The sequence below is a fragment of the Geotrypetes seraphini genome, chromosome 7 (genome assembly GCF_902459505.1).
Source record: "Geotrypetes seraphini chromosome 7, aGeoSer1.1, whole genome shotgun sequence".
Classification (NCBI taxonomy): domain Eukaryota; kingdom Metazoa; phylum Chordata; class Amphibia; order Gymnophiona; family Dermophiidae; genus Geotrypetes; species Geotrypetes seraphini.
Window position 1 is genome coordinate 108,636,727 of NC_047090.1, and position 25,837 is coordinate 108,662,563.

At 45.7% G+C, this 25,837-nt stretch overlaps 1 protein-coding gene across 11 annotated transcripts in view; it reads right to left on the reverse strand.

Annotated features, from left to right (window-relative positions):
- SLC8A3 (solute carrier family 8 member A3) overlaps positions 1–25,837 on the reverse strand; it is a 502,626-nt gene that overhangs the window by 398,197 nt on the left and 78,592 nt on the right. For 10 of the 11 annotated variants that reach the window (XM_033952915.1, XM_033952912.1, XM_033952918.1 and 7 more), the window contains exon 2: positions 6,684–8,511. The exons of the other annotated variant lie outside the window; for it this stretch is intronic. In XM_033952915.1, coding sequence (XP_033808806.1) covers positions 6,684–8,458 — 1,775 coding nt within the window. In that variant the 5' untranslated portion in view covers positions 8,459–8,511. The remainder of the gene's footprint in view (positions 1–6,683; positions 8,512–25,837) is intronic. 11 annotated transcript variants of the gene reach the window in all.

Consider the following 25,837-nt stretch of genomic DNA (forward strand, 5'->3'; position numbering starts at 1 on the left):
TAAAAAGGTTAGGGCTCATCAGCTTGGAAAAGAGATGGCTGAGGTGAGATAAGATTGAAGTCTACAAAATCCTGAGTGGTGTGGAACCGGTACAAGTGGATCTATTTCTTTACTCCATCAAAAATCCTTTAAAGAATGGTAAAAGGATCTGAATGAAGAAAATAAGAAGAGACACAAGCACTGGCAAGTTAGATGCAAAGCACTGGTAAAGATAGCTAAGAAAGAATATGAGGAGAAACTTGCGAAAAGAGGCAAAAACTCAATTTTTTTTAGGTACATCAGAAGCAGAAAACCTGTGAGGTAATCGGTGGGACCGTTGGATGATCAAGGAGCAAAAGGGGTGCTCAGGGAGGATAAGGACATAAAGGAGAGACTAAATGAATTCTTTGCTTCGGTCTTTATGGAAGAAAATGTAAGATCTACCTGAACTAGAAATGGTTTTCAAGGGTGATGATGCAGTGGAACTGAAAGAAATCTCAGTAAATTTGGAAGATGTACTAAGCCAAATCGACAAGTTAAAAAGTGATAAATCACCTGGACTGGATGTTATACATCCCAAGGTACTAAAAGAACTCAAACATGAAATTGCTGACCTGCTGTTAGTGATCTGTAACCTGTCACTAAAATCATCTGTAGTACCTGAAGATTCGAAGGTTGTCAATGTCACGCTGATTTTTTAAAAAGGGTTCCAGGGGAGATCTGGGAAATTACAGATCGGTAAGCCTGCTTCAGTGCCAGGCAAAATGGTGGAAACAATTATAAAAAATAAAATTGTGAAACACATAGACAAACATGATTTAATACGACAGAGTCAGTATGGGTTCAGCCAAGAGAGATCTTGCCTCACCAATCTGCTTGACTTCTTTGAAGGTTGAATGGACATGTGGTGGATAAAGGTGGGCTAGTTGACATAGTGTATCTAGATTTTCAGAAAGCTTTTGATAAAGTTCTTCATGAGAGGCTCCTGAGAAAATTAAAGAGTCATGAGATAGGTGGCAAACTTCAGTTGTCGATTAGGAATTGGTTATCGGATATAAAACAGAGAGTAGGGTTAAATGGTCATTTTTCTCAATGGAGGAGAGTAAACAGTGGAGTGCCGCAAGGGTCTGTACTGGGACCGGTGTTATTTAACTTATTTATAAATGATCTTGAAATTGGAACAACAAGTGAGGTGATTAAATTTGCAGATGACACTAAACTGTTCAAAGCTGTTAAAACACATGCAGATTGTGAAAAATTGCTGGCAGATCTTAGGAAATTAGAAGATTGGGCATCCAAGTGGTAGATTAAATTTAATGTGGACAAATGCAAAGTGATGCACATTGAGAAGAATAACCCAAATCACAGTTACTGGATGCAAGAGTCCACCCAATGTGTGGCAGCGGCCAAAAAAGCAAACAGGAATGTAGGAATTATTAAAAAAGGAATGGTTAACAAGACATAATGCCTCTGTATCGCTCAATGGAGCGACCTCATTTGGAGTATTGCGTTCAATTCTGGTCTTCTTATCTCAATAAAAGGTTCTGGTCTCCTTATCAGTAGAATAGGTTCAAAGAAGAGTGACCAAGATGATAAAGAGGATGGAACCTCTCTCGTATGAGGAAATACTAAAAAGGTTAGGGCTCTTCAGCTTGGAAAAAAGAGACGGCTGAGGGGAGATATGATTGAAGTCTACAAAATCCTGAGTGGTGTAGAACGGGTACAAGTGGATCAATTTTTCACTCCGTCAAAATTTCAGACTATGGACACTCAATGAAGATACAGGGAAATACTTTTAAAACCAATAGGAGGAAATATTTTTTCACTCGGAAAATAGTTAAGCTCTGGAAAGCATTGCTGGTTTCAAGAAAGGTTTGGACAATTTCCTGGAGGACAATGTCCTTAGTGTCTGTTATTGAGAAAGACATGGGGGAAGCCACTGCTTGCCCTGTACCGGTAGCATGGAATAGTTCTACTCTTTGGGTTTTTGCCAGGTACTAGTGACCTGGATTGGCCACCATGAGAACAGGTTACTGGATGGACCATTGGTCTGACCCAATAAGGCTGTTCTTATGATATTGGGTTAGATGGGCCATTGTTCCGACCCATTTTGAATATTTTTGTGTTCTTATCTACCGTATTTTCGCGGATATAACGCGCACCTGTGTAAAACGCGCACACGGGTATAGCGCGCAGAAATCACGATGATATGTACAAAAACTTTGGTATACCGCGCTCACGGGTATACCGCGCATGCTGCCCGACGCTCCTTTCGCCCGCCCTGACTTTCTGTGCGCTGTCCCGACTCTCTGTTTACCCCCCCTGACTTCCGTGCACTGTCCCCCCTTGAAGGTCTGTCCCCATCCTGAAAGCCTGATGCCCCCCCCCCGACGTCCGATACATCCCTCCCCCCGAAGGACCGCCGACTCCCCAACAATATCGGGCCAGGAGGGAGCCCAAATCCTCCTGGCCACGGCGAGCCCCTAACCCCACCCCGCACTACATTACGGGCAGGAGGGATCCCAGGCCCTCCTGCCCTCGACGCAAACCCCCCTCCCCCCAACGACCGCCCCCCCCAAGAACCTCCGACCGCCCCCCCAGCCGACCCGCGACCCCCCTGGCGACCCCCACGACCCCCCCCACCCCGTACCTTTGGTAGTTGGGCCAGAAGGGAGCCCAAACCCTCCTGGCCACGGTGACCCCCTAACCCCACCCCGCACTACATTACGGGCAGGAGGGATCCCAGGCTCTCCTGCCCTCGACGCAAACCCCCCTCCCCCCCAACGACCGCCCCCCCAAGAACCTCCGACCGCCCCCCCAGCCGACCCGCGACCCCCCTGGCGACCCCCACGACCCCCCCACCCCCCTTCCCCGTACCTTTGATAGTTGGTCGGACAGACGGGAGCCAAACCCGCCTGTCCGGCAGGCAGCCAACGAAGGAATGAGGCCGGATTGGCCCATCCATCCTAAAGCTCCGCCTACTGGTGGGGCCTAAGGCGCGTGGGCCAATCAGAATAGGCCCTGGAGCCTTAGGTCCCACCTGGGGGCGCGGCCTGAGGCACATGGTCGGGTTGGGCCCATGTGCCTCAGGCCGCGCCCCCAGGTGGGACCTAAGGCTCCAGGGCCTATTCTGATTGGCCCACGCGCCTTAGGCCCCACCAGTAGGCGGAGCTTTAGGACGGATGGGCCAATCCGGCCTCATTCCTTCGTTGGCTGCCTGCCGGACAGGCGGGTTTGGCTCCCGTCTGTCCGGCCAACTACCAAAGGTACGGGGAAGGGGGGTGGGGGGGTCGTGGGGGTCACCAGGGGGATCGCGGGTCGGCTGGGGGGCGGTCGGAGGGTCTTGGGGGGGGCGGTCGTTGGGGGGGAGGGGGGTTTGCGTCGAGGGCAGGAGGGCCTGGGATCCCTCCTGCCCGTAATGTAGTGCGGGGTGGGGTTAGGGAGTCGCCGTGGCCAGGAGGGTTTGGGCTCCCTTCTGGCCCGATATTGTCGGGAAGTCGGCGGTCCTTCGGGGTGGGGGTGCGAGTGGTCCTGCCGGGGGGGGGGGATGTATCGGACGTCGGGGAGTCGGCCGGGCAAGAGGGCTTGGGCTCCCTCTTGCTCCGATCGTGGATGCGGGTGCGGGTGGGAGCGCGTGCGAGCGGTCGTTCGGGGTGGGGGTGCGAGCGGTCCTGCTGGGGGGGTGAATCGGGCGTCGGGCGGGGTGGGAACTATGTTTTAAAACTTTTGTATACCGCGCTCAGGCATATAACGCGCGAGGGGTATGCGCGGTACGTAAAAACACGTATAACGCGCGCGTTATATCCGCGAAAATACGGTAATAATTAGTTCCTAATAATATGGTATGGTGTAAGTGCTCATGTTTGTTAGGTACATACGAGCGTATACCCAGTTAGGCTAGTATTATATAAAAGTATGTAGACATATGACTTTTTATAAAATAGGCTCCAATCAGGTGTCTTGATATAGAATTGTTCTGCCAATGTTAAATAGCTGCTGTGTTGCTTAATATTGACCTCTTACTGTTCTGTTCTTTATGACACATCCAAGCTCATTACTTGGCAGCTAATTTTACAAATCAGGTGTTGAACATACAATAAATAGAGGCACAATCCCAGAAAAAAAAGGAGGTATAAAAGAGAGTTGAATAAAACACGCAACTCAGGGCTCCTTTTACTAAGGTGCGCTAGTGGTTTTAGCGCGCGCTACAATACCGCACACGCTAAATGCTAACGCCTCCATAGAGCATGCGTTAGTTTTTTTTGTTTAGCGTGTGGTTAGCATATGCTAATCTTTAGTGCATGCTAAAAACGCTAATGCACCTTAGTAAAAGGAGCCCTCAGTGTATATGGTAAAAGTTACTTTTACCATACTCAGTAGGCCATGTATTTTATACAACTATTATGTACCAAAGCAGGTTTTGGACAGGTTAAACATAAGATAACCGTTTTGATTTGGAGGCAGTATAAATTCTTCACTTGGTTTAAAAGCATTATGTTTCAGAACCCTTATTTTACTTCAAAGACTTTAATTTTCTTTTGTGGATTACGGACAATAAGATTCAGATTGCAGAACAAAGGCCTTCGCATACACTCAACAACCCATCATAGAAAGCTGTAACTCAGAATCATCACTGCGCCTTTGTATGTACCAATGCCAGAACTGATTTTTGGTGGGACCCTAAGCTACCATGGGAGGGCACTAGACAGTGCAAAAATTGACTCCCCCCCTCCCCCCCGCCTCTCATTCTCCTCTCATTTTGACTCTGCCTCCCATTCTCCTCTCATTGGCGTTTGCCACTGCTGCTGACTGGAGATGATAAAGTACGGGGTCACGACCCATCCAGGCCCACTATGGCTAGCTCCTGCTATGACATAGAGTAAATGGGCTGCTACTGGAATTCTTGCTTATTCATACTGTAAAATGGTGAAAAGTGATTCTATAAATTAGCGCCTAAAGACATGCACCAATTGTGCATGTAAATTATAGAAAAGTAGCACTTATATGCATGGCTGGCACCACTAGTTGTCAATTACACACATAAGAACTAGGCATCATTCCTTAACAAATGCACGACCATCACTTAGTGCATAAGTACAATGGGACATAAACATGAGTGGGTCAAAGGTGAATTTCTGGAATACGTGTGCAACTTACAGTGTTATAAGTTACACACACTTCAGGACACCATTAGGCGTTAACAATTACAACTGCCTTTGACTTGGTGTAACTGTTGGCACCCACCTTAGGCATGCCAATGCGGATGTTCGCTAGTATTCTATATTGGCCTCCTGGCACTAAGATATGGCATTGAGGCGCTTAAATCTTGGTGCCAATTTATAGAATTGTCACAACAGGATTATTTTTTTTAATTGAGGTGATTGTAGAATGTTGCACTGTCAGTTTATAACACAGAATCTGTATATCAAGGTAAATGGTCACTGGAGGACAAAGGAGCAACCACATCTTCAGCTTATTATAAGAATATTTGCATAAACAACAGTATTATTTAGTTAATTGAAATCCAGTTACTCGCATCAACAACTATAAAGGCGCATACTACATGTCGAACACAGGATCTTAGGTTTTGTCCCTTTTCCAGAACTTCTGTTCATTGAATTTTTTTAATAGGACAATGGATTCACTGTTGTAGATTTGTGAGATGTGCGAGCCCTTCTATAGGGATTTAAAATGAACATCACACTCAAACGTAAAGATGCCTGCAAGGTCATCATCCAAAATGGTCACTGTAGCAATGGAAGGAGAGGCCAAAATTGCTTTAGGGTACTGTAGATTGTTAAGATCTAATAGCTGCTGGGACTCAGCTATTCGTACATTATTAAGTCGCACAAAGAAATGCTCATCCTCCTAGGGTTCTGCCTTGCTCAGTTGACAGAGACCTCTAGTGGCTATACTAGTATATTATGGTGACCTGTTTATGTCCTTACAATTTCTAGAATACAGGAAGGCTCTCCTGACCTGTGACATAAAGGTGGATACATAAAATTTCTAGAAGGTATAAAACACCTGCTCCAAAGGTATTCTGGTCTTTTGCTAGCTATGCCATTCCACCATAAGGAGCGGTAAATCACTGAAGGGTTGTTTAGAGGAGGAGTAACAGAATCCTGCAGAAAAATGGAGTTCTGGTCTGGGAAAATAAGAGGATTCAGCAGGCATCCCTATGGTCTGGGACAAAGAGAGCAAGACTCCATGCTTGTGCTGCACATATGATCATATCCAAGTCCATAAGTTATTTGTGAGATGAATGAGAGGGGCTCTCTTGACTTAGGGAGGTTCCAATAGAAGGAAACTGTATCTCTTGCTCCATTTTTGTACTCTGCTAATTGCATCAATATTGATTTGATCTTCAAAGATTTAAGTAAAAGTTTTGGACTAAGTTACTGGAAGCGAAGGGGTAGAGCAAATGAGCTTCTCAGTTTTACCAGTCCTTATTTGGAACCTTAAACTCTGAGAGTGCTAATCTCTAAGTCTCTATGTTATTTCCCTGAAAATGTGCTCCCAGTTTGCCACACAGCAGAAAAGCAGCTGCTGTGAATGACCCTAGACTTGCAGGGGTTATAAACAGAAGGGAAAGTATATAAGATGACCCCCCCCCCTGTAATTTCTTATTGCTTTTCACTACATGCAAGGAAGGTGGACTTGGTAAGCACAATGTTCAAATGAAAAAAATAATTTTTACTTACACAGTTTCATCGTTCTTGAATTCCAGCTCTCCATAAGCATCTTCAAAATCCTCTCCACCTCCTTTTGCTGTCCCTTCAACTGTCCTAAAGGGGATTATGACTGTGCCTCGAGCCCCTGATGTCCTTAAAACCTTCACTTCCATCACACCAATGCTTTCACTGGTATGAATAATATCACACTCAAACGTAAAGATGCCTGCATGGTCATCATCCAAAATGGTCACTGTAGCAATGGAAGGAGAGGCCAAAATTGCTTTAGGGTACTGTAGATTGTTAAGATCTAATAGCTGCTGGGACTCAGCTATTCGTACATTATTAAGTCGCACAAAGAAATGCTCATCCTCCTCAAAAATGTCATCATCAATGATTCCAACTGAGAACTCCTTTTGGGTTTCCCCAGATTTGAAGACCACTGTCCCCTCTGTAAACTCATAATCAGCCCCAGCATTGGCTGAGCCATCCTCTGTTTTATAGTCAACATAAAGTGTCTGAGATATGTCACCACCTTTCCTCACTACGGTAAGCAGAACAGCTCCACAGTTCTCAAGACACTGGTAGGAGCATGGGTCAAAATAAATTTTAGACATAAACTCTTCAGGTTCATCTATTCGTACCTCATTCATACTGGAGCTCTTCTTAGCTTGCTCAGCTGCATGCTTCTTTAAAATATTGCCTGCACCAGTCATCATTCTGGTAGCCTGGATGCGGTAAAAGGCTCTGCTTTTTTGTTGGTGAGACAAAGCATAGTAGTTGGCCATCTCTACTAACTGGTCCAAGTCTTTTTCTGGATGTTTCTGTTTCAGATCTTTGAGGATTCTGATCATTTCTCTGCGAGACTCATCCACCTCTTTTCCTTCCATATTTACCAAACTTCCATCCAGGAAATGAGAATTCATCAACTTGCCATCCATTTCAATCCCCTTAGGGTGCTCACCCTCTGTCTCAATCATAATTCCTCTATGCTTGTCTGTGCGATACTTCTTGTGCATATACTTATAAAAAAGAAGTCGCCTATCTGCCACCCATGCCAGAAAAACACAGATAGGGAAGAAGAAGAGAGTGAGTAAGCCTTCCCAAACTTGAACTACACCTGGAGAAAAGACAGCCAAAATCATGTACAACCAGATATAAGCAAAGATGCTCCATGCAGCTGTGACGAAGAACACTCTTAGATGTTTGATCCTCCTGGTTTCCCCATCAGGAATTACAGACACACAAATTGCTATAATAATGAACATATTGAAAGCTGCACTACCAACAATGGTTGAAGGTCCTAACTCTCCAGCTGCAAATCCATGGCCACACACCTCAATTAACGACAAAAGAATTTCCGGAGCAGAAGAACCAAGCGCCATGAGGGTCAGATTGGAGACCGTTTCATTCCATACCCGAATAGTGGTTGTGGTGGTCTCTCCATTCACCTTTCTTATTGTGATTTCTTTCTCCTGTGATGTGATGACTTCTATGGATGCCATAAAACGATCTGCAATGATCGACACTCCAAGAAACATGTAAATCATTGCCACAAAATAAACAATAACTCTGGCGATTTTGTCCCCCAGGGATGGGTTTTCTGGATACCATATTGGCAAAATAACACCCTCTTTGCAGGCAGAAGATCCTGAGCATGAGTTGTTTTGTACTGTACTAGCGGAACCTCCAGTTACACCAGCACATACGTGCAAACCTTGCAAAAACAGTACAAATGTAATCAATCCAAAGTGGAGAAAGGCAGAATTGAGAGGCTGAAATCTTAACCACGCCATGCACAGCATTTACTGCAAGCTTCCACTGTAGCTGGAACAGTCTTCTTAGCAAAGGCAAGAATCTAAAATGAAACAAAGTGGAAAAGAAATCATTATAAAAGGAAAATAAGATTAAAGTCTTCAAGATGCAGCATCATTCCATTCCTAATACTCAATATATATCAGTCAGTCTGACACTTACAAATTTACTCATCATAGTCACGATGAAGACATTTAGCACCACACTTGTAACACTAATTTAAAGCTGTGAATGGTGTAACTAAGAAGAAAGAAGTATTTAATAAAGACAAACATATGTACCCTCCAAGTTTAGTACTCAGCATATAAAGGATAGAAGAATGTTATATTGTACAAAAATCAAAGTTGTCAGGTATGATAAGAAGTAGATAAGCTTCAAGGTTTATGCATAAGTAACTGAAACATGGAAACACAGGAAATGACGGCAGAAAGACTATACAGCCTATCCAGTCTGCCATTTATAGCAAATGCAAGCCACAAAAGAACATGCAGTACAATCAAAGTCATTTAAGTCCTATTTACATTATTCCTGGAGATATATTACATTTTAAAGATTATTACTATTTATTCTTTCCCATCATAGTAGTCCTTTTACTAAGGAGCGGTAGCCAATTTAGCACATGCTAAAAAAAACTTGGAAAACACGTGCAGGGGCATAATAAAAAAAAAATACAACATCTAAGTCCCCTTTTGGCCTAAGTCACTAGACGCTGAAGTTGGCAGCAGGGAAATGTCCATTCTCAAAAAAAAAAAAAAAAAAAACGTCCAAAATGAGGGTTTTTTTTGAGAATGGCCTACCTCCATGTTCAGTTATCTACTCGCTCAGACTGCCACGATCGTGATTCCCCCCCCCCTGACAAAACCGCGATCCGGCAGGAGGGATCCCAAGCCCTCCTGCCAAAGATGCAGCCCCCACCCCCACAAATCCCATGAACACACCCTGAACACACCCCACTACCCCAACCCTCCCATACCCCAGACCCTCCCCCCCACTAACCTGTAAGTTGGCCGGCAGGCCCGCCATCCTCGGAATGGTGGGCCTGCCCCTTCTCAGTGCATTGGAGAGACCTTAGGCACCTGGGCAAACCAATATTCACAGGGGGGGGGATTGCCTTCCGGCAGGATCCTGCCTGCCAGTTTGGGGTTCTGGGGGTGGGGGATGCCGGCAGGAATTCTTGGGATCCCTCCTGCAGGCAATCACAGTTTTGTTGGGGGGGGGGAATTTGCGATCGCAGCAGGAGAGCCCTTTCCCCTTCTCCAAAAATGCCTCTTTTTGCTCTAGGCGTTCAGAAGCAGGGTAAAGGCCTAAGCTGGTTTTAGATATGTCTAAAAACCAGCTTTGACGATCTGTTTTTTTGATCATCCAAGTACCGATTTAGGCCACTTTAATGTTTTGTTTTTTTTTTTTTTATTATGAGCCCCCTAGCCTCTACTGGCAACCAATGATTCAAGGATACTATATATTATAGATAGGGAAGACTATTGAAGATCTGAATATGTGGATGAAGAACTTTCTCAAGCTTAACAAATTGTAGACTAAGGTGCTGTGGTTTGGTAATTACAATTCATTGCCACATACAGAATTAATGCTAATAATAGAAAAACTCAAGGTCGAAAGAACGTTGAAAACACTAGGCTTATCATAGATTCAGACCTTACTTTTGTCAATCAGATTAACTCCTTAGTCAAGAAATTTTTCTATAGACTGAGGCAACTAAGAGCAATTATATTTTTTCTAAGCAAGGATAGCTTTAGGACAGTTATGCAAGCGGTTCTGCTCCCTTACTTAGATTACTGCAACTTCCTTTATTGCACATGTGCTCAGCGCTCAATGTGTAATTACGAACAGCACAGCTACACCTTTACAAACAGTGCAGCTACAATCTGCATGCAGGATATAATCTTCAGTAGCCTCAGTGGTGTAGACACAAGTCAGCCCTCAGAGACATAAACTTAGCTCGCTATATTGCATGAGAGCTGCTGACTTTAAGTGCTAACCAGTCAAGTTTAGCAGCCAAGTCGTGCCACTCTAACTTAGGGCTCCTTTTACGAAGGTGCTCTAGAGTTTTTAGCGTGTGCTGAAGATTAGCGCTCACTAACCCCGCACTACTTGAAAAATACTAACGCAAGCTCTATGGAGGCGTTAGCGTGTAGCGCGCATGGCAGTTTAGCGCACGCTAAGCGCATGCTAAAACTGCTAGTGCGCCTTCGTAAAAGGAGCCCTTAGTTAGTTAAGCCAATTCTAAACAACAAAAATAAATGCTAATTTTAAACCCAGCCAAAAATAGATCGTATATTCAATGACAGTCATTGGAACCAGCCCAGCATTGAATATCTGACCTCAGCACTGACCTCCCTCTGAGGTCTGAATATCGGCCCCCATATAGCGTATCTAGTCTGCCTATCCTTGCCATCTACTATCCCTTCCTTCTCCCTTAGGGATCCAATGTACTTGTCCCAAGCTTTCTTGAATTCAGATACATTTACAAACCTCTGAGACAGGTTTGGTAAAATAAACATTTATGTTTCAAAAATGCTTTTTAAAAACCCATTTATGTTGCTATTCCACAGAATGAACAATTAAGTATGTATCAACATATACACACATGTGTCCATTTTGACCTTTTGAAATTTTAGATGTTTAGTCATCTAAAATGGATATTTATGCTGTATGTAAGAACTTACGAGTTGCCCAACTAGGTCAAACCAAAGATCTGTCTAGCCCAGTATCCTGTTTCCAAAAATGAACAATCTAGATCACAAGTTCTTGGCAGAGTACCAAAAAGTAACAAGATTCCATGCTATTTAACCCCAGGAATAGACAGTGGCTTTCCCCAGTCTATCTTAATAATGGTTGATAGAGTATTTCTTGCCATTAATTTATCCAAACCATTTTTTTTTTAAACCCAGCTACATTAACAGCCAAATAGCTAGCGGTTCTTCGCGGGCAGGAGCGAAGGAAGGTCGTTCCTGCTGCGATTCACCGCTGGACCACAGGGGATACTTAAGGTACACGGGAGATGCGAGAAGGAGATAAAAATAATTAGAATCGGGCTGGGACAGGTGGCAGATGGGATCCCTCCTGTCCCAGCCACCGCTGAACCAGCAGGTCTCATGGCAGGCCCGGCAGAGGCCTGCAAAGAGTTTCAGGAGGGGGGCGGGTAAGCGGCGACCCAAATATAAACCAAGACCCCCATTTTTGGGCCATTTTTTTTGCACAAAAATCTCAGTCTATATTCAAGTATATACGGTAATTACTGAATCCTTGCTCCCCCTATTTGCTCTTGGTAAAACTCTGCAACCACCTCCCAGTTCTCAACTCGGCTCCTTGAGCTGTATTGTATTGCTTGTTCCTTGGCCACTGGAGCAATATTCTGCAGGCAGCATAGAAGACAGTGGCTTAGTATGCTCCTATGCCCTGGTCTGCTAGAACACGTTCTCCTACTCAGCATGTAATCTTTGAGGTTTCAAACTATGATCCTTGCTGGACATTCAGGGGCAGATTCTGTAAAGGACGTCTAACTGCAATGCCCTGTACCTTGGCATAACAAAAGCAAGGTGTAGGGCATTGGAGGATATACAAAATGCAGCAGCAAGATTGATAATGGGATAGGCAAAATATGATCACATTTCGCCACAACTTCAACAACTGCATTGGCTACCAGTCACCTTCAGAATACAATATAAAGCAGTAATGATTTGCCATCAATTCTTGTATGGAAACATACCAAAATTGTTTAAAAATAATATGCTTAGCTGTACACTAAATAGATCGCTACGTTCTGAGAATTTAGCTCTACTGAAGACGAATGTTAACCCAAGGCTTGTTGAGACTGGCAAAATGACTTTATGCTGTGCAGGAGTTAAAATATGGAACTCCCTTGTAGGCCAAATACAAAACTGTAGTGAAAAGGTCATGTTTAGAAAATTACTCAAGACGCAATTGTTTGTAGATGCCTTTTTAGCCAATAATTTTCCTCTCTGCTTGGTTTTGGAAAGTCCATCTGGGCATAGTCCTCTTAAAAAAGGACATGTCCAAATTTCCCCGGACATCTGGTACCTGTGGGCTGACTCAGCCTTTACAAATTGTCAGAGCAAGAGCCCTGAGATCCATATAAAGATGGAAGGAATAGATTACAGATTCCTAGGCTTAAAATAAAAATAAAAAAGCAGCCCTATGCACCATGTCACTTGCACAATTAAAACAGAAAAAATGAACTGCACCACAATACAGAATAAAAATAAAGATTTCTTTATTCTGACTCACTGTGCTTATGGCATCTCGCCAAGTGTCCTGGAAGCTAGCCACAAATGTATTACGTTAATGCAATAAATAGGTATCACCTACAATATACGTGTTGACCTTTATTTCTCCATTTACAAATGAACTAGCACATTAACCATGTGACTTTATGTAACTTAGAGGTTAAAATCAAAGAGTCTAGAATAATTTTAGTATAGCAGAACCCCACAAGAGGAGCATTCTAGTCAGGGCAGGATTAATTTCTCAAGGGCCCCTAGGTACACAAGTCCACTAGGCCCCCTGCCCCATCCCGCCCCTGCCCCCTGCCCCACCTAACCCCTCCCCTCCCCACTGTGCCCCACCCCTGCCCCTCCCCCATTTATTTACCCATTTTCTTATTTACTTCTTTATTTCCACTTTATTTCTTTTATTTTAAAATTCAAAACAAACAACAAAGATTACCTTACCAGTGCACCGTTTTTCTTCTATGCAACCTCCAAACATCTCTGAACAAATCCCCCCTTCCTTCCTAGAGGAATGATTTTCAGCTGGCAGGGCTTTGGGAAGCCCACCAATTTATATTTTGCATTTGGGTAGGAGGCATGTGGCACGAAAATTTAGTGCCTATCATTTTATTGGACTAATACATTTCTCAATTAGCTTTCAGAGGCTAAAACCTCTTTCTTCAGGTCAGTAAACCATATTACTATTACAGTATCTTGTCCTGACCTGAGGAAAGGAATTATGGTCTCTGAATTAGTAAAAAAATGTATTAAAATTAGTCCAATAAACAGGTTCACCTTATTTCCATTTTCTATTAATAAACAATTATCAATGTAACTACAATAATACTTTATCCTACAGCAAAAATAAATAAAATATATATATTTTTTTCCTTTGTTGTCTGGTTTCTGCTTTCCTCATCTTCTCATCATTCTCTTTCTTCCATCCACTGTCTGTCCTCTCTCTGCCTCTTCCATATGGCATCTGCTTTCTTTCTATGCCTCTTCCAGAAACTGTTTGCCTTTCCCTTCCATCTCTCCCTCTCCCGTTGGGGTAGCATCCATCTACTTCTCTCTGCTCCCCCCATGGTGTGGCATCTGTCTTCTTCCTTTCCATCTCTCCCTCCTTCCCTCCCAGCAGATTTTAGCATCTCTCTCTCTCTCCTCCTCTCAGATTTGGTATCTGTCTCCTTCCTCCTCCTCCTAGGTCTGGTATCTGTCTCCTCCCCTTCACCACTGCACTGGCATCTCTCTCTCCACTGCCTTCCTCCTGTTCTTCCCTGGTCTTCCTTCTCAATTTATTTTCTGCCTTTGTCTAAATTCTTTCTTACTATTCAATCCTCAATTTCTCTCTTTCATTGTGTCTACCTTGCCAACTTTTCCCTCACCCCTTCCAGTATCCAATTCTATCCTCTTCCCCCAATCCAGCATGTGCCCTTTTTTCTTTCTCCTCCCCACTTTCTTCCAATATCTGTTCCCCTCACCCGCCTTCCATTCAATGTCAGCCCATTCCCCCATACTTCCATTCAGTGTCTGTCCCACCCTCTCTACCCCTTCCATATACTGTACACCCTGTCTTGCCTCTTCCATCTACTGCCCTCTCTGCCTTTTCCATCCAGTGTCCGCCCGCTCTCTCTCTTCTATATGGCATCTTCCCTCTTTTTATGTCCCTTCAATAAACTGTCTGTCATGTGCCACTTCTCTCCTTTGTACATGATTTATTTCAGCTTCACCCCCTCTCCATTTTTCTGTCTCCACCTCTTCCCCTATGCTCTGGCATCTCTATCTTCTCCTTTCCTTCCTTCTCACTCAACCCCATGGCCTGACATCACTCTCCTTTTCTTCTCTTCTATCTCTCCCTCCCCCTTCATGCTCTGGCATCTCCACTCCTTACTTTCCCTCTGGTCTGGCATCTGTCTTCTTAAGTTTCCCTTCCCTACCCCCATGCCCTCACATCTTTCTGCTCTCCTTCCCTTCTATCTCTCCCTCCCCCTCCATTATCTGGCATTTTCTCTCCCTCCCTCCTTCCTTGCCTCTGGTCTGGTATCTGTCTCCTTCCCTTCCTTCCCCCTCCATGGTCTGGTATCTCCTTTCCTTCCCCTCCCGCCCATGGTCTTGGCATCTCTCTTTCTTGTCCTCTCCTTTTCCTGGTCTTTCTTCTCCCTCCTTCCCTCGCTCTCCCCAATTGGGTGCATCAGCATTTCAACCCCCCACCCCCCCATTGGGTGCATCAGCTTTTCTCTCCCCACCCTGCCCCCATTGGGTGCATAAGCATTTCTCTCTCTCCGCCTCCTCCCCATTAAGTGCATCAGCATCCCCCCGACCGCATCAGCATTTCTCTCCCCATCCCCACACCATTTGGTGCATCAGCATTACCCCCTCCCCCCGACTGCCTGCCTGATAAGGTCAGCTTCCCTCGCTGCCTCTCACCGGTAAAAAACTGAACCCATGCTGCGGGGTTCTAAACTGTACGTGCAGACTTGCCTTCTTCTCCAAAACAGGAGTCTCCCCGGGTTCAGGGTAGCCCAGGACCCACGTTAAGGGAGAAGCAAACAGGGCAGGGGGGGCCCGACTGCCTGAAAGTCAGCTTCTCCCTCCTACTCCCTCTCTCTGCTCTCTTTCCCGCATTGCAAGGAAACCTAACTCAAGTCGCGGGGCTCTAACTGCGCGTGACAGCTTCCCTTCTTCGAAACAGAAAGTTACATCCTGTTTCAGAGGTAAAGGGAAGACAGCGCGTGCAGTGTTAGAGCGAAAGAGGGGGGTCTATTATTACGCGCGCCACCTTCTCTTCACCTCCAAAACAGGACGTAACTTTCTGTTTCGAAGAAGGGAAGCTGCCACGCGCAGTTAGAGCCCCGCGACTTAAGCTAAGATTCCTTGCATTGCGGGAGAGAGAGCAGAGAGGGAGTAGGAGGGAGAAGCTGACCTTCAGGCAGTCGGGGCCCCCCTGACATAAGAACATAAGCAATGCCTCCACTGGGTCAGACCTGAGGTCCATTGTGCCCTGCAGTCCGCTCATGCGGCGGCCCAACAGGTCCAGGACCTGTTTGTTTCCCCCCTAATGCCGGCCCTGGGCCTCCCTGATATTTTCAGGCCCTAGGCACGTGCCTACTGGGCCTAACCTTTAATACGGCCCTGATTCTAGTGACCCTGCTCCTAGTCTGCCTTGCCTCTATTGCAGTCATGGACTCTGGATCAACCTGCCATTCATTGGGCAAGGATAGGGTTACCATACGGCTCCAGAAAAAGGAGGACAGATTGAGGCATCCGGGTCTTACTTTCATTGAAAAAAAATGGAAGTAAGGAAGACAGATGAGACACCTGGGTTTTAATTCCACTGCTTTCAATGAAAGTAAAACCCGGATGCCTCAATCCGTCCTCTTTTTACTGGAGCCAAATGGTAACCTTAGTCAAGGGTCATCTCTTTCATTATTTCTGGATGAATAAATAGCCCTGCACCAGGGGACTAGGCAACTATCAGAGGAAGGAAATATTTTCATTCCTTTCAATGCCAACAATTAGACTGCAGAATATTAATGAACGTTCTTTTCCAAAGGATGCCACTCATCTTTCCAGGAGTTTGTCACAGATCACAGGCAGAGATAGGGAATGTATTAAAAAAAAAAAAAAAAAATCACCCTAGAGCAATTTTCATGTTTTACCCAAGGCATAATTTACCACAAAACAAAAAAAGCAATCTAGAAAATTATGCTTCTGACAAAGAGAATCAGACAAAGATGGTAAGGGAAAGCATTTTTTAACTGGAGATTCTGACTCCACCACCTAACCCAGCTCATGCTCCACCCACCACTGTAACACTTCCCTGCCAGGACTGCCACCCTAAACAGCTTTAAATCTCACCACTGACACTTCCTGCCTATTAATTTCAGCAGGGCTAGTGACAGATGTGAGATTTGAAACTGTTTGCAGGCTGAGATAAAGCTGAGCAATGATTCTCAAATCTCCCATACAGTTGACTCTGCTTAAGTGCAAGACCTCTGGACCGGACCGCCATGTGCGCTTAAAAAGAGTGTGCGCTTAATCTGAGTACCACTTTTTAGTCATGAAAAATCACAGTACGCTGTAGTCAAATGCAATAAAACTTTTATTCAGCAAAAAAAAAAAAAAACCCCACATGTAAAACAATGCTACACGGTTTAGTTTTAGAATCAGCATTGTTCCGTCTAATGCAATACACTGTAAACCTTTTTTTAAGCCAACATTCTACTGAAATAATCAGTCATTGTTTTCTGCAAGCAGATTGCACAATTCAGGCTGTGTATCTGACTACTGATGCTGTAAAACTGGCCATAGTCGTGACATCCATTTATCTCCAGATAACAACGCAGCGTGTGTAGGGACTTTAGCGCGTCTGAGAAGGAAACAATCTCTGCAGGTGTTTCATTAGTCGTGATAACCACAGCCGTATCTCCATCCTCACCAGACTCTTGGTTGTCTGTAGTGTCCTTTATGACTCACGTCATTGTCAACGGCGACATACAGCTCAAACTCTTGTGGCGACAGTCTAACTGGGAGATCAATGGACGAAGTATCAGCTTCAGTTGTCTCATCAGATGCGTGAATGAAGCTCGCCTGTTAATAGTAATTTGAAATTGTGGATGATGAGACAATTGAAGAGAGTTGAGCACCGTCATTTTTCTCGCAAGCTCAGCAGCTCTGGGGTTGGATTCCATGCTTGCATCAATCAGTGCCATAACATATCTTAGGACGAGCAACCTGTAATGACGTTTGAAGTTGACGATTATCCCCTGGTCCATCAGTTGGATCAAAAGGTCATGTTTAGTGGCAGAAACACGAGTTTTATGTTGGTTAGTCATACGTCATTGCTGTGTGCAAAGTTTATCACACAGCGTTACAATGTGCCTCCTACGCCTTCTCATCATATTATCAAGCTTCTGCAACCATTCAATCCACAGTGTCGCTGTCATCCATGCGTTTTTGTTGCTTTCATATTCAACAGGCAGGCGTTTAATGTTTTTGAAGCACCAAGGATTTCGATTCTTCCCAATCACTACTGTCCATATTGCAACTGAGCAGCAATGTCAATCGTGCCTTTGGTACCTTGAAGCCAACAGTTTTGCTGCATTTGACAGCTAATGTTCCATCAGGGATGGCACGCAAGTACAGGCCCATCTCATCGGCGCTGAAAACGTTCCATGGTTCATATCCACTATTGACTGATGGCAAAACTTCCATGACCCATCTTTCTGCACCAAACTCATCCGCGTCTTGTTTTTCGCATGCTGCTTCTTAAATTTTATGCCGTTACGAACCTTCCAACTCTCCAGCCATCTGTTTGTTGCTTTGAAGTCTTCTATGCCCAGTTCTTCAAATAGCTGTGCTGCTTTCTCTATCAGCAGAGGCCCATTGATTGGCAGTTGACGACTTCTAGCTTCAGCAAACCATCGCAGCACCCCTTGTTCAACAGCCTTCCCAATTCTTTTCTGTTTCCTGGTAGGATTGCTGTTGTTTTGCCAGTCTTTCAATATGACTTGCTTTTTCTTGGTGAATCCGAGAAATCTGGCTAGGATGAATGCTGTAATGTTTTGCAATAGAGACCTGACTCTCTTGTTGGTCAAGTCTCTTTAAGACATTGACACGTTCAGCCAAAGACAATGACTTTTGACCAGCCAATGACAAAGGTTTTTCTCCATGAGATGCCATGGTGCAATTTCAAAAGTTTGAACTCCTGGTTAGTACTAGACTGCTGATCCGAAACACGTGGCTCATTAACGTGAGAGCGTGATTGCTTTTAACCGGAGTGAACGTAACGTGAACGCAAAGAGGTGGGACCTATAACATCAGTGCGCATAAAAACATAAGAATTGCTGCTGTTTGGTCAGGCCAGTGGTCCATCGTGCTCAACAGTCCGCTCACGCAGCGGCCCTTAGGTCAAAGACAAGTGCCCCGAGTCTAGCCTTACCGGTGTATGTTCTGGTTCAGCAGGAACTTGTCTAACTTTGTCTTGAATCCCTGGAGGGTGTTTTCCTCTATAATAGCCTCCGGAAGAGCATTCCAGTTTTCTACCACTCTCTGGGTGAAGAAGAACTTCCTTACGTTTGTACGGAATCTTTCCCCTTTTAACTTTAGAGAGTGTCCTCTCGTGCTCTCTACCTTGGAGAGGGTGAACAACCTGTCTTTATCTATTAAGTCTATTCCCTTCATTATCTTGAATATTTCTATCATGTCCCCTCTCAGTCTCCTCTTTTCAAGGGAGAAGAGGCCCAGTTTCTCTAATCTCTCACTGTACAGCAACTCCTCCAATCCCTTAACCATTTTAGTCCCTCTTCTCTAGACTCTCTTGAGTAGTACCATGTCTTTTTCATGTACGGTGACCAGTGCTGGACGCAGTATTCCAGGTGGGAGTGTACCATGGCCTGGTACAGCAGCATGATAACCTTCTCCGATCTGTTTGTGATCCCCTTCTTAATCATTCCTAACATTCTGTTTGCCCTTTTCGCCGCCGCCGCACATTGCACAGACGGCTTCATTGACTTGTCGACCAGTACTCCCAAGTCTCTTTACTGGGGGGGGTCTCTCTAAGTACTGCACCGGACATCCTGTATTCATGTACAGTGGTGCCTCACACAACGAACTTAATTGGTTCCAGGAGCAAGTTTGTTATGTGAAACGTTCGTTATGTGAAACGCGTTTTCCCATAAGAATACATGTAAAAAAAAATAATTCGTTCTGCAGCATAAAATATGCTAAGATGACATAAAAAAAGATAAATTTTTGGTTATTATTTTTATTTAGATACATCTAAAAACATAATTGTTTTTTAAAACAACACACATTTTTTAAATTTAAAGACAGACTAAGTAGAGTCTAATTTTACAGTGAGAGAGGGCAGAGTCTCAGCGGCAAAAACTGGGACTTAACTGTTCATTTTTTTTTTTTTTTCTACCGTGTTTCCCCGATAAGGCAGGGCCATCAAATAAGACAGCCCCCCCTTTTTAGAAAAAAATGTAAAATAAGGCACCCCCCCGCAAATAAGCCACCCACCGATACCTGCGCTTACCCGAATCGGGTGGTACGGTGGGTGACTCCGTGTGGTCCCTGGCACCCCCGACACGATCGGGGCAAGAGGGAGCTCAAGCCCTCTTGCCCCCCGACTCCCCGACACGATCGGGGCAAGAGGGAGCTCAAGCCCTCTTGCCCCCCGACTCCCCGACACGATCGGGGCAAGAGGGAGCTCAAGCCCTCTTGCCCCCCCGACTCCCCGACACGATCGGGGCAAGAGGGAGCTCAAGCCCTCTTGCCCCCCCCCCGACTCCCCGACACGATCGGGGCAAGAGGGAGCTCAAGCCCTCTTGCCCCCCGACTCCCCGACACGATCGGGGCAAAAGGGAGCCCAAGCCCTCTTGCCCCGCCGATTCCCCAACTCCCCGACAATATCGGGCCAGGAGGGAGCCCAAGTCCTCCTGGCCACGGCGACCCCCTAACCCCACCCTGCACTACATTACGGGCAGGAGGGATCCCAGGCCCTCCTGCCCTCGACGCAAACCCCCCTCCCCCCAACGACCGCCCCCCCCCAAGAACCTCCGACCGCCCTCCCAGCCGACCCGCGACCCCCCTGGCCGACCCCCACGACACCCCCATCCCCCTTCCCCGTACCTTTCTGTAGTTGGCCGGACAGACGGGAGCCAAACCCGCCTGTCCGGCAGGCAGCCATCGACGGAATGAGGCCGGATTGGCCCATCCGTCCCAAAGCTCCGCCTACTGGTGGGGCCTAAGGCGCCTGGGCCAATCAGAATAGGCCCGGGAGCCTTAGGTCCCTCCTGGGGGCAGGGCCTGAGGCACATGGTCGGGTTGGGCCCATGTGCCTCAGGCCCCGCCCCCAGGAGGGACCTAAGGCTCCCGGGCCTATTCTGATTGGCCCAGGCGCCTTAGGCCCCACCAGTAGGCGGAGCTTTGGGACGGATGGGCCAATCCGGCCTCATTCCGTCGATGGCTGCCTGCCGGACAGGCGGGTTTGGCTCCCGTCTGTCCGGCCAACTACAGAAAGGTACGGGGAAGGGGGTTGGGGGTGTCGTGGGGGTCGGCCAGGGGGGTCGCGGGTCGGCTGGGAGGGCGGTCGGAGGTTCTTGGGGGGGGCGGTCGTTGGGGGGAGGGGGGTTTGCGTCGAGGGCAGGAGGGCCTGGGATCCCTCCTGCCCGTAATGTAGTGCAGGGTGGGGTTAGGGGGTCGCCGTGGCCAGGAGGACTTGGGCTCCCTCCTGGCCCGATATTGTCGGGGAGTTGGGGAATCGGCGGGGCAAGAGGGCTTGGGCTCCCTTTTGCCCCGATCGTGTCGGGGAGTCGGGGGGCAAGAGGGCTTGAGCTCCCTCTTGCCCCGATCGTGTCGGGGAGTCGGGGGGGCAAGAGGGAGCCAGGCGGAGAGAGGGCAGTTAAGCAGTGCCTGCGCGGAAGGATGCAGCTCGGGCGACTTCGTTGTGTGAAACGAAGTTCGTTGTACGGATCAAGACATAAAGTTCGTTGTGCGCAGCGTTCGCTGTGCGAGGCGTCCGTTATGCGAGGCACCACTGTATAAGATTTTTGTTGCCGACATGCATCATCTTACACTTATCCACAGACTAAAAGACCTAATATACATAAACAAAACCCTAAGATGCCAGGTTCTGTGTGCAGTACAACACCAGAGAACTAGAAAGAAATATGTTTTTTCCTGAACAGTGCAAAATATAGACAGCAGATGTAAATTCTGAAAACTGACACATTTCAATCACTAAATTGAATATAAAATCACTCTTCTTACCTTTTGTTGTGTGGTGATTTTATTTTTCTATTCATCTTTTACCAGTCTCTGGTTGCACTTCCTACTGTCTGTGCTCTTAACTATGTTTCCACTGGGGCCTTCTTAATCATTTACTGTTTTTTTTTCTCTTTCATTTTCTGCCCTAATCCACATACTCTTCTTTCCTTTACAACAATGAGTCAGTAGTGTGGGCTCACAAGGATTCCTAATCACCTGCTATTTTAAAAATAAAACCTTCCAAATCAAGCAGTCTTTCAGTGCAATGTCTATTCTTGACACAGACAGTTTTAAATTCTGTGCTTTTGCCTTAGAACACTAGGCTCCCAATTAATACAAGCTTTCCTTTTCCATGGATTTTACTGTACGAACTAAGTAGAGCCCATATTAAAGCTTACGTAATTCTTCATTCTGGCTTCCCCTCAAGCAGAAAGAAAGAAAACTAGTTCCGACTTTTACCACTTTGCTTTTCCCTATGCAGTCAGACAGCTGGGGGGAAAGTTCTAGGTCAACCCACCCACCCTCGAAGAGTCCTGTAAGCTTTTGAGCACGTTTCAAGGGTTCTCCTCCCCTTGACCTGACTCCCAGACAAGGCTGTAACCAATGGTGTAGTAAGTGGGGGATAAGGAGGGCGGTGCACCCCGGGCACTGTCTTGGTGGAGGCGCAGGCACCCATCCTCCTCTCTGCCCCCTTCCGCTCCATCCCCACCCCTTCCCCCGCACCTCTTTAATTTTCTCAGTTCCAGGTGGGGGGGCCCTGTCATCCATTCAAAATTAACTGGTTTCCCGCAGCGTCTCTTCTTTCACTTTCGGTAGCAGTACTCACCCTGTGCGTTAGCCCAGAAGGAGAATTTCTTGCCTCCGATCCAAAACTTTTGATTATTTTATATTACAGCATTGTTCTCCACGTGACTCTTTATATATACATAGGACATCCTGGATACATAGGACATCCTGGACCCCTGAGGGTCCATGTATGAGAGCCATTTTTATGGACTACAATTTTTTATAGACTTTCAATAAAGATTCCTGCACCTTATACATTCCACCCTGCAGTTTTTTCCTTTTTTTTTTTTGGTGTTCGCCTTTTACTGCAGACCCGTTGGATTTTTCTTTATTTTGTTTTGTAGATTTAAAACAAACCAGAGTAAATATTTCCTCACACAATGTGTAATTATACAATGGAATTTGTTGCCAGAGAATGTGGTGAAATCAGTTAGCTTAGCAGGATTTAAAAAAAAGGATTGAATCATTTCCTAGAAGAGAACTCCATAGGTCATTATTTAGATGGCTTGGGAAAATCCATTACTTATTCCTAGGATAAGCTGCATAAAATCTGTTCCACTACTTGGGATCTTGATAGGTACATGGAACCTGGATTGACCACTGTTGGAAACAGGATACTGGCCTTGGTGGACCTTCGGTCTCAGTGGCTTAGTAAGGGGGGGGGGGAGGCGCCGGTACCTCTCCTCCTCTCTATCCCCCCTGCTCCTTCCCACTCCTCCCCTGCCGTGCCCATGCCTTTACTACCCCCCCCCCCCTCTGTACCTCTAGCTCTTCACTGGCGTAAGCAGCAGCTCCAACCTGCTTCAGCACTCTCCTCCGATGTTACTTCCAGGTCCTGTGACTAGGAAGTTATGTCAGAGGGAGAGCCAACGGTGGGGAAGCTAAACAGGTATGGGGGAAGGGGAGGGGTGCTTGCGTGTCAAGTGGGGGTGGGGAAAGAGCGTGGGTGGGCGGAGATGGCAAGGGGAGCGCTCCCACCCTCACTATACCAGTGTTTGGTCTGTCCAGTATGACAATTCTTTTGTTTCTATGTACTGGCAAGTGTAAGTTGACACGCCAAGTGCACCAAGTGATGCCTGTAATTTATAGTATTCTGTAAACTACAGTAGCTAGGAGGCCCACCCATAACCTACTACTCATGCTCTGCTCACTGCTGACCACAGAAGTTAGCCTGGCTAATATTGGTGAATCCAGAAATTCAATGTTGGGCCTTATCCACTGACTGACATTGAATTTTGACATAGCCAGTTAAGCTGTATTCATCAGCTGACCAGCTCAGTTATAATGGTCCAAGATAAAACCTGCCATTTATGCGGGTCTACCCGGCTGCTAAACTTAGCAGGCCAATCAATGAATATTGGCCTTAACTGGCTATGTTGCACGACAAAGATGGTGACCGGGCTAGCCACTGACCATGAATATTCAGTGGCTATTTCCCACTGAATACTCACAGTTAGCTGACTTAGCGTTACACATCTCCCTCGGTATTCGCAGGGGATAGGGGAAGAGCCGGACAGCGAATGGAGAAAAACCGCAAATATCTTCTCGTCCAGCTCTGACCCACCCCCGCCTCCCTCCCGCTTTCCCCCCAGCATCCCGGCCTTACCTGGTGGTCTAGCAGGCTTTCTGGGCAGCAGCGATTTTCCTACGCTCCTGTCCCGTGCAGATCGCCAATAGGAAATGACTGCCGTGAGTTCCTGTAGTTTCTCGAGACTACGACGGGAGCTCACGGCAGCCATTTCCTATTGGCGATCTACACGGGGCAGGAGCGTAGGAAGATCGCTCCTGCCCCAAAAGCCCGCTAGACCACCAGATATGACCGGGATGCCGGGAGGAAGGCTGGAGAGAGGTGGGAACATGCTAAACTATGGGGGGGGGGGTTTTTCCCCCTCCCCCCCAAAAAATAGCAAATATGTGAAATCGCGAGTGTCGAAACTGCAAATGGGGAGGGGGAAGTATATTTAACCGGCTAGGAGCCATTCCTGGCCAGTTCAATAGCGCTGAATATGGTAGTATGGCACTTAAGCTCTACATTATAAAATAGCACTTGTGCACATTGGTGCCCAACTATTTATTTAATAGTGTCTATGACATACAGACGTCCGTTTTCTAATCTAGACATCCTATGCAAAATGGACCTTCGCAGATAAGGTTGTGTCCTCCTGCAGGCTCACTATTAAGAAGTTTGGTTTTTTTGTTTTTGGTTTTTTTAGTAGGCAGCCTTAAAGAGTAGAATTTGGAGTCGGTGGATGGGTCTTTGATAGGACTATCATCTTTTTAGGCTAGGTGGGTAGGAGTGGAATCAGAGCAATGTCTGCAGTTAACATTTTTATGGAAAAACGATTTTTATTGAGCAATCAACAGAAAAATATGCACAGTCATGCTCATTTAGAATAACATTCTCAACAATCAACAAAGCAATCCTCCTCCCCCCCTCAGGGTCCCTATCTCCACCAAATAAAGGAAAAGAAGAACATCAGGAAACTAGCCAGCAGCAGTTCAATATCTGACTTCGCACCACCAGTGGCGTACCTAGCATATGTGATACCCAGGGCCCATCATTTTTTGACACCCCCCTTCATCTATATGAAAAATATGATTTTTAGTAACAATCCACATATCGCACAAGAGTGTACCTAGGAAAAGGCAGCATCTTAAACACTGCAGTGAGCACTAGAACACTAACACATACATTGTAAAACTAAACAAGCCAGATCCTGCACAGTCAATTGATCCTGTACAGTCGATGCTATCAGAAAGCCATGTCCCTTTCATACACACAGACATACACCCTCGCCCAATATGGAATAATCACAAACTAAAAATAGAAATATGTAGACAAAAGTTAAACTGAACTGCCAAGAAACCAGACTCTGCATACAATGCAACACCACACCACAAAAACAATAATACATGTCCTCTAATACTGTGCAAAATATAAAGACAGTAGATGTAAATTTGAAAAAACTGATACATAACAATCACCACTTTACAAATTAACAAATAAAAATAAAACAAATCATCCCCACAAATCACCTGATTTCATCCACACAAGCCTTGAATTGTTTTATATTTAACTTATTATATTAAAGTATCAAAAAAAACAATATTCTGTACAATTGTCAATTTATAAATCAGCGTCTTCTCCCCACTCTCTCTTCCCCATTTCACTTCAGCGTCCTCAGCCCACTCTCTCTCCACTTTCCTTCAGCGTATGCACATAAAAACAAGCAAGTAATTTTATATCATTTTCAGTCTATTCATTCATAGAAATTAAAGTCTAAATAATTCCAGTCACATAACAAAACATGATTTTACAAAAATAATTCCCAGCACAGTCAAGCCTGCAAGGATTACTAGATGTCTTTCAGAAGCTCCCCTCCCTCCCTCCCCCTTACCTTCGTGGCCAAGTCAAAATGATCTACCAACAATAAAATTTTAAAAACACAAAGCACACTGTACGCAGAGAAAATGTTAATTATCATTTATATTCCGCGGGTTTTCAAAGAGGTCAAGGCAGATGACTTTATGCAATGTCACCTCAGTAACAACTATACAAACATA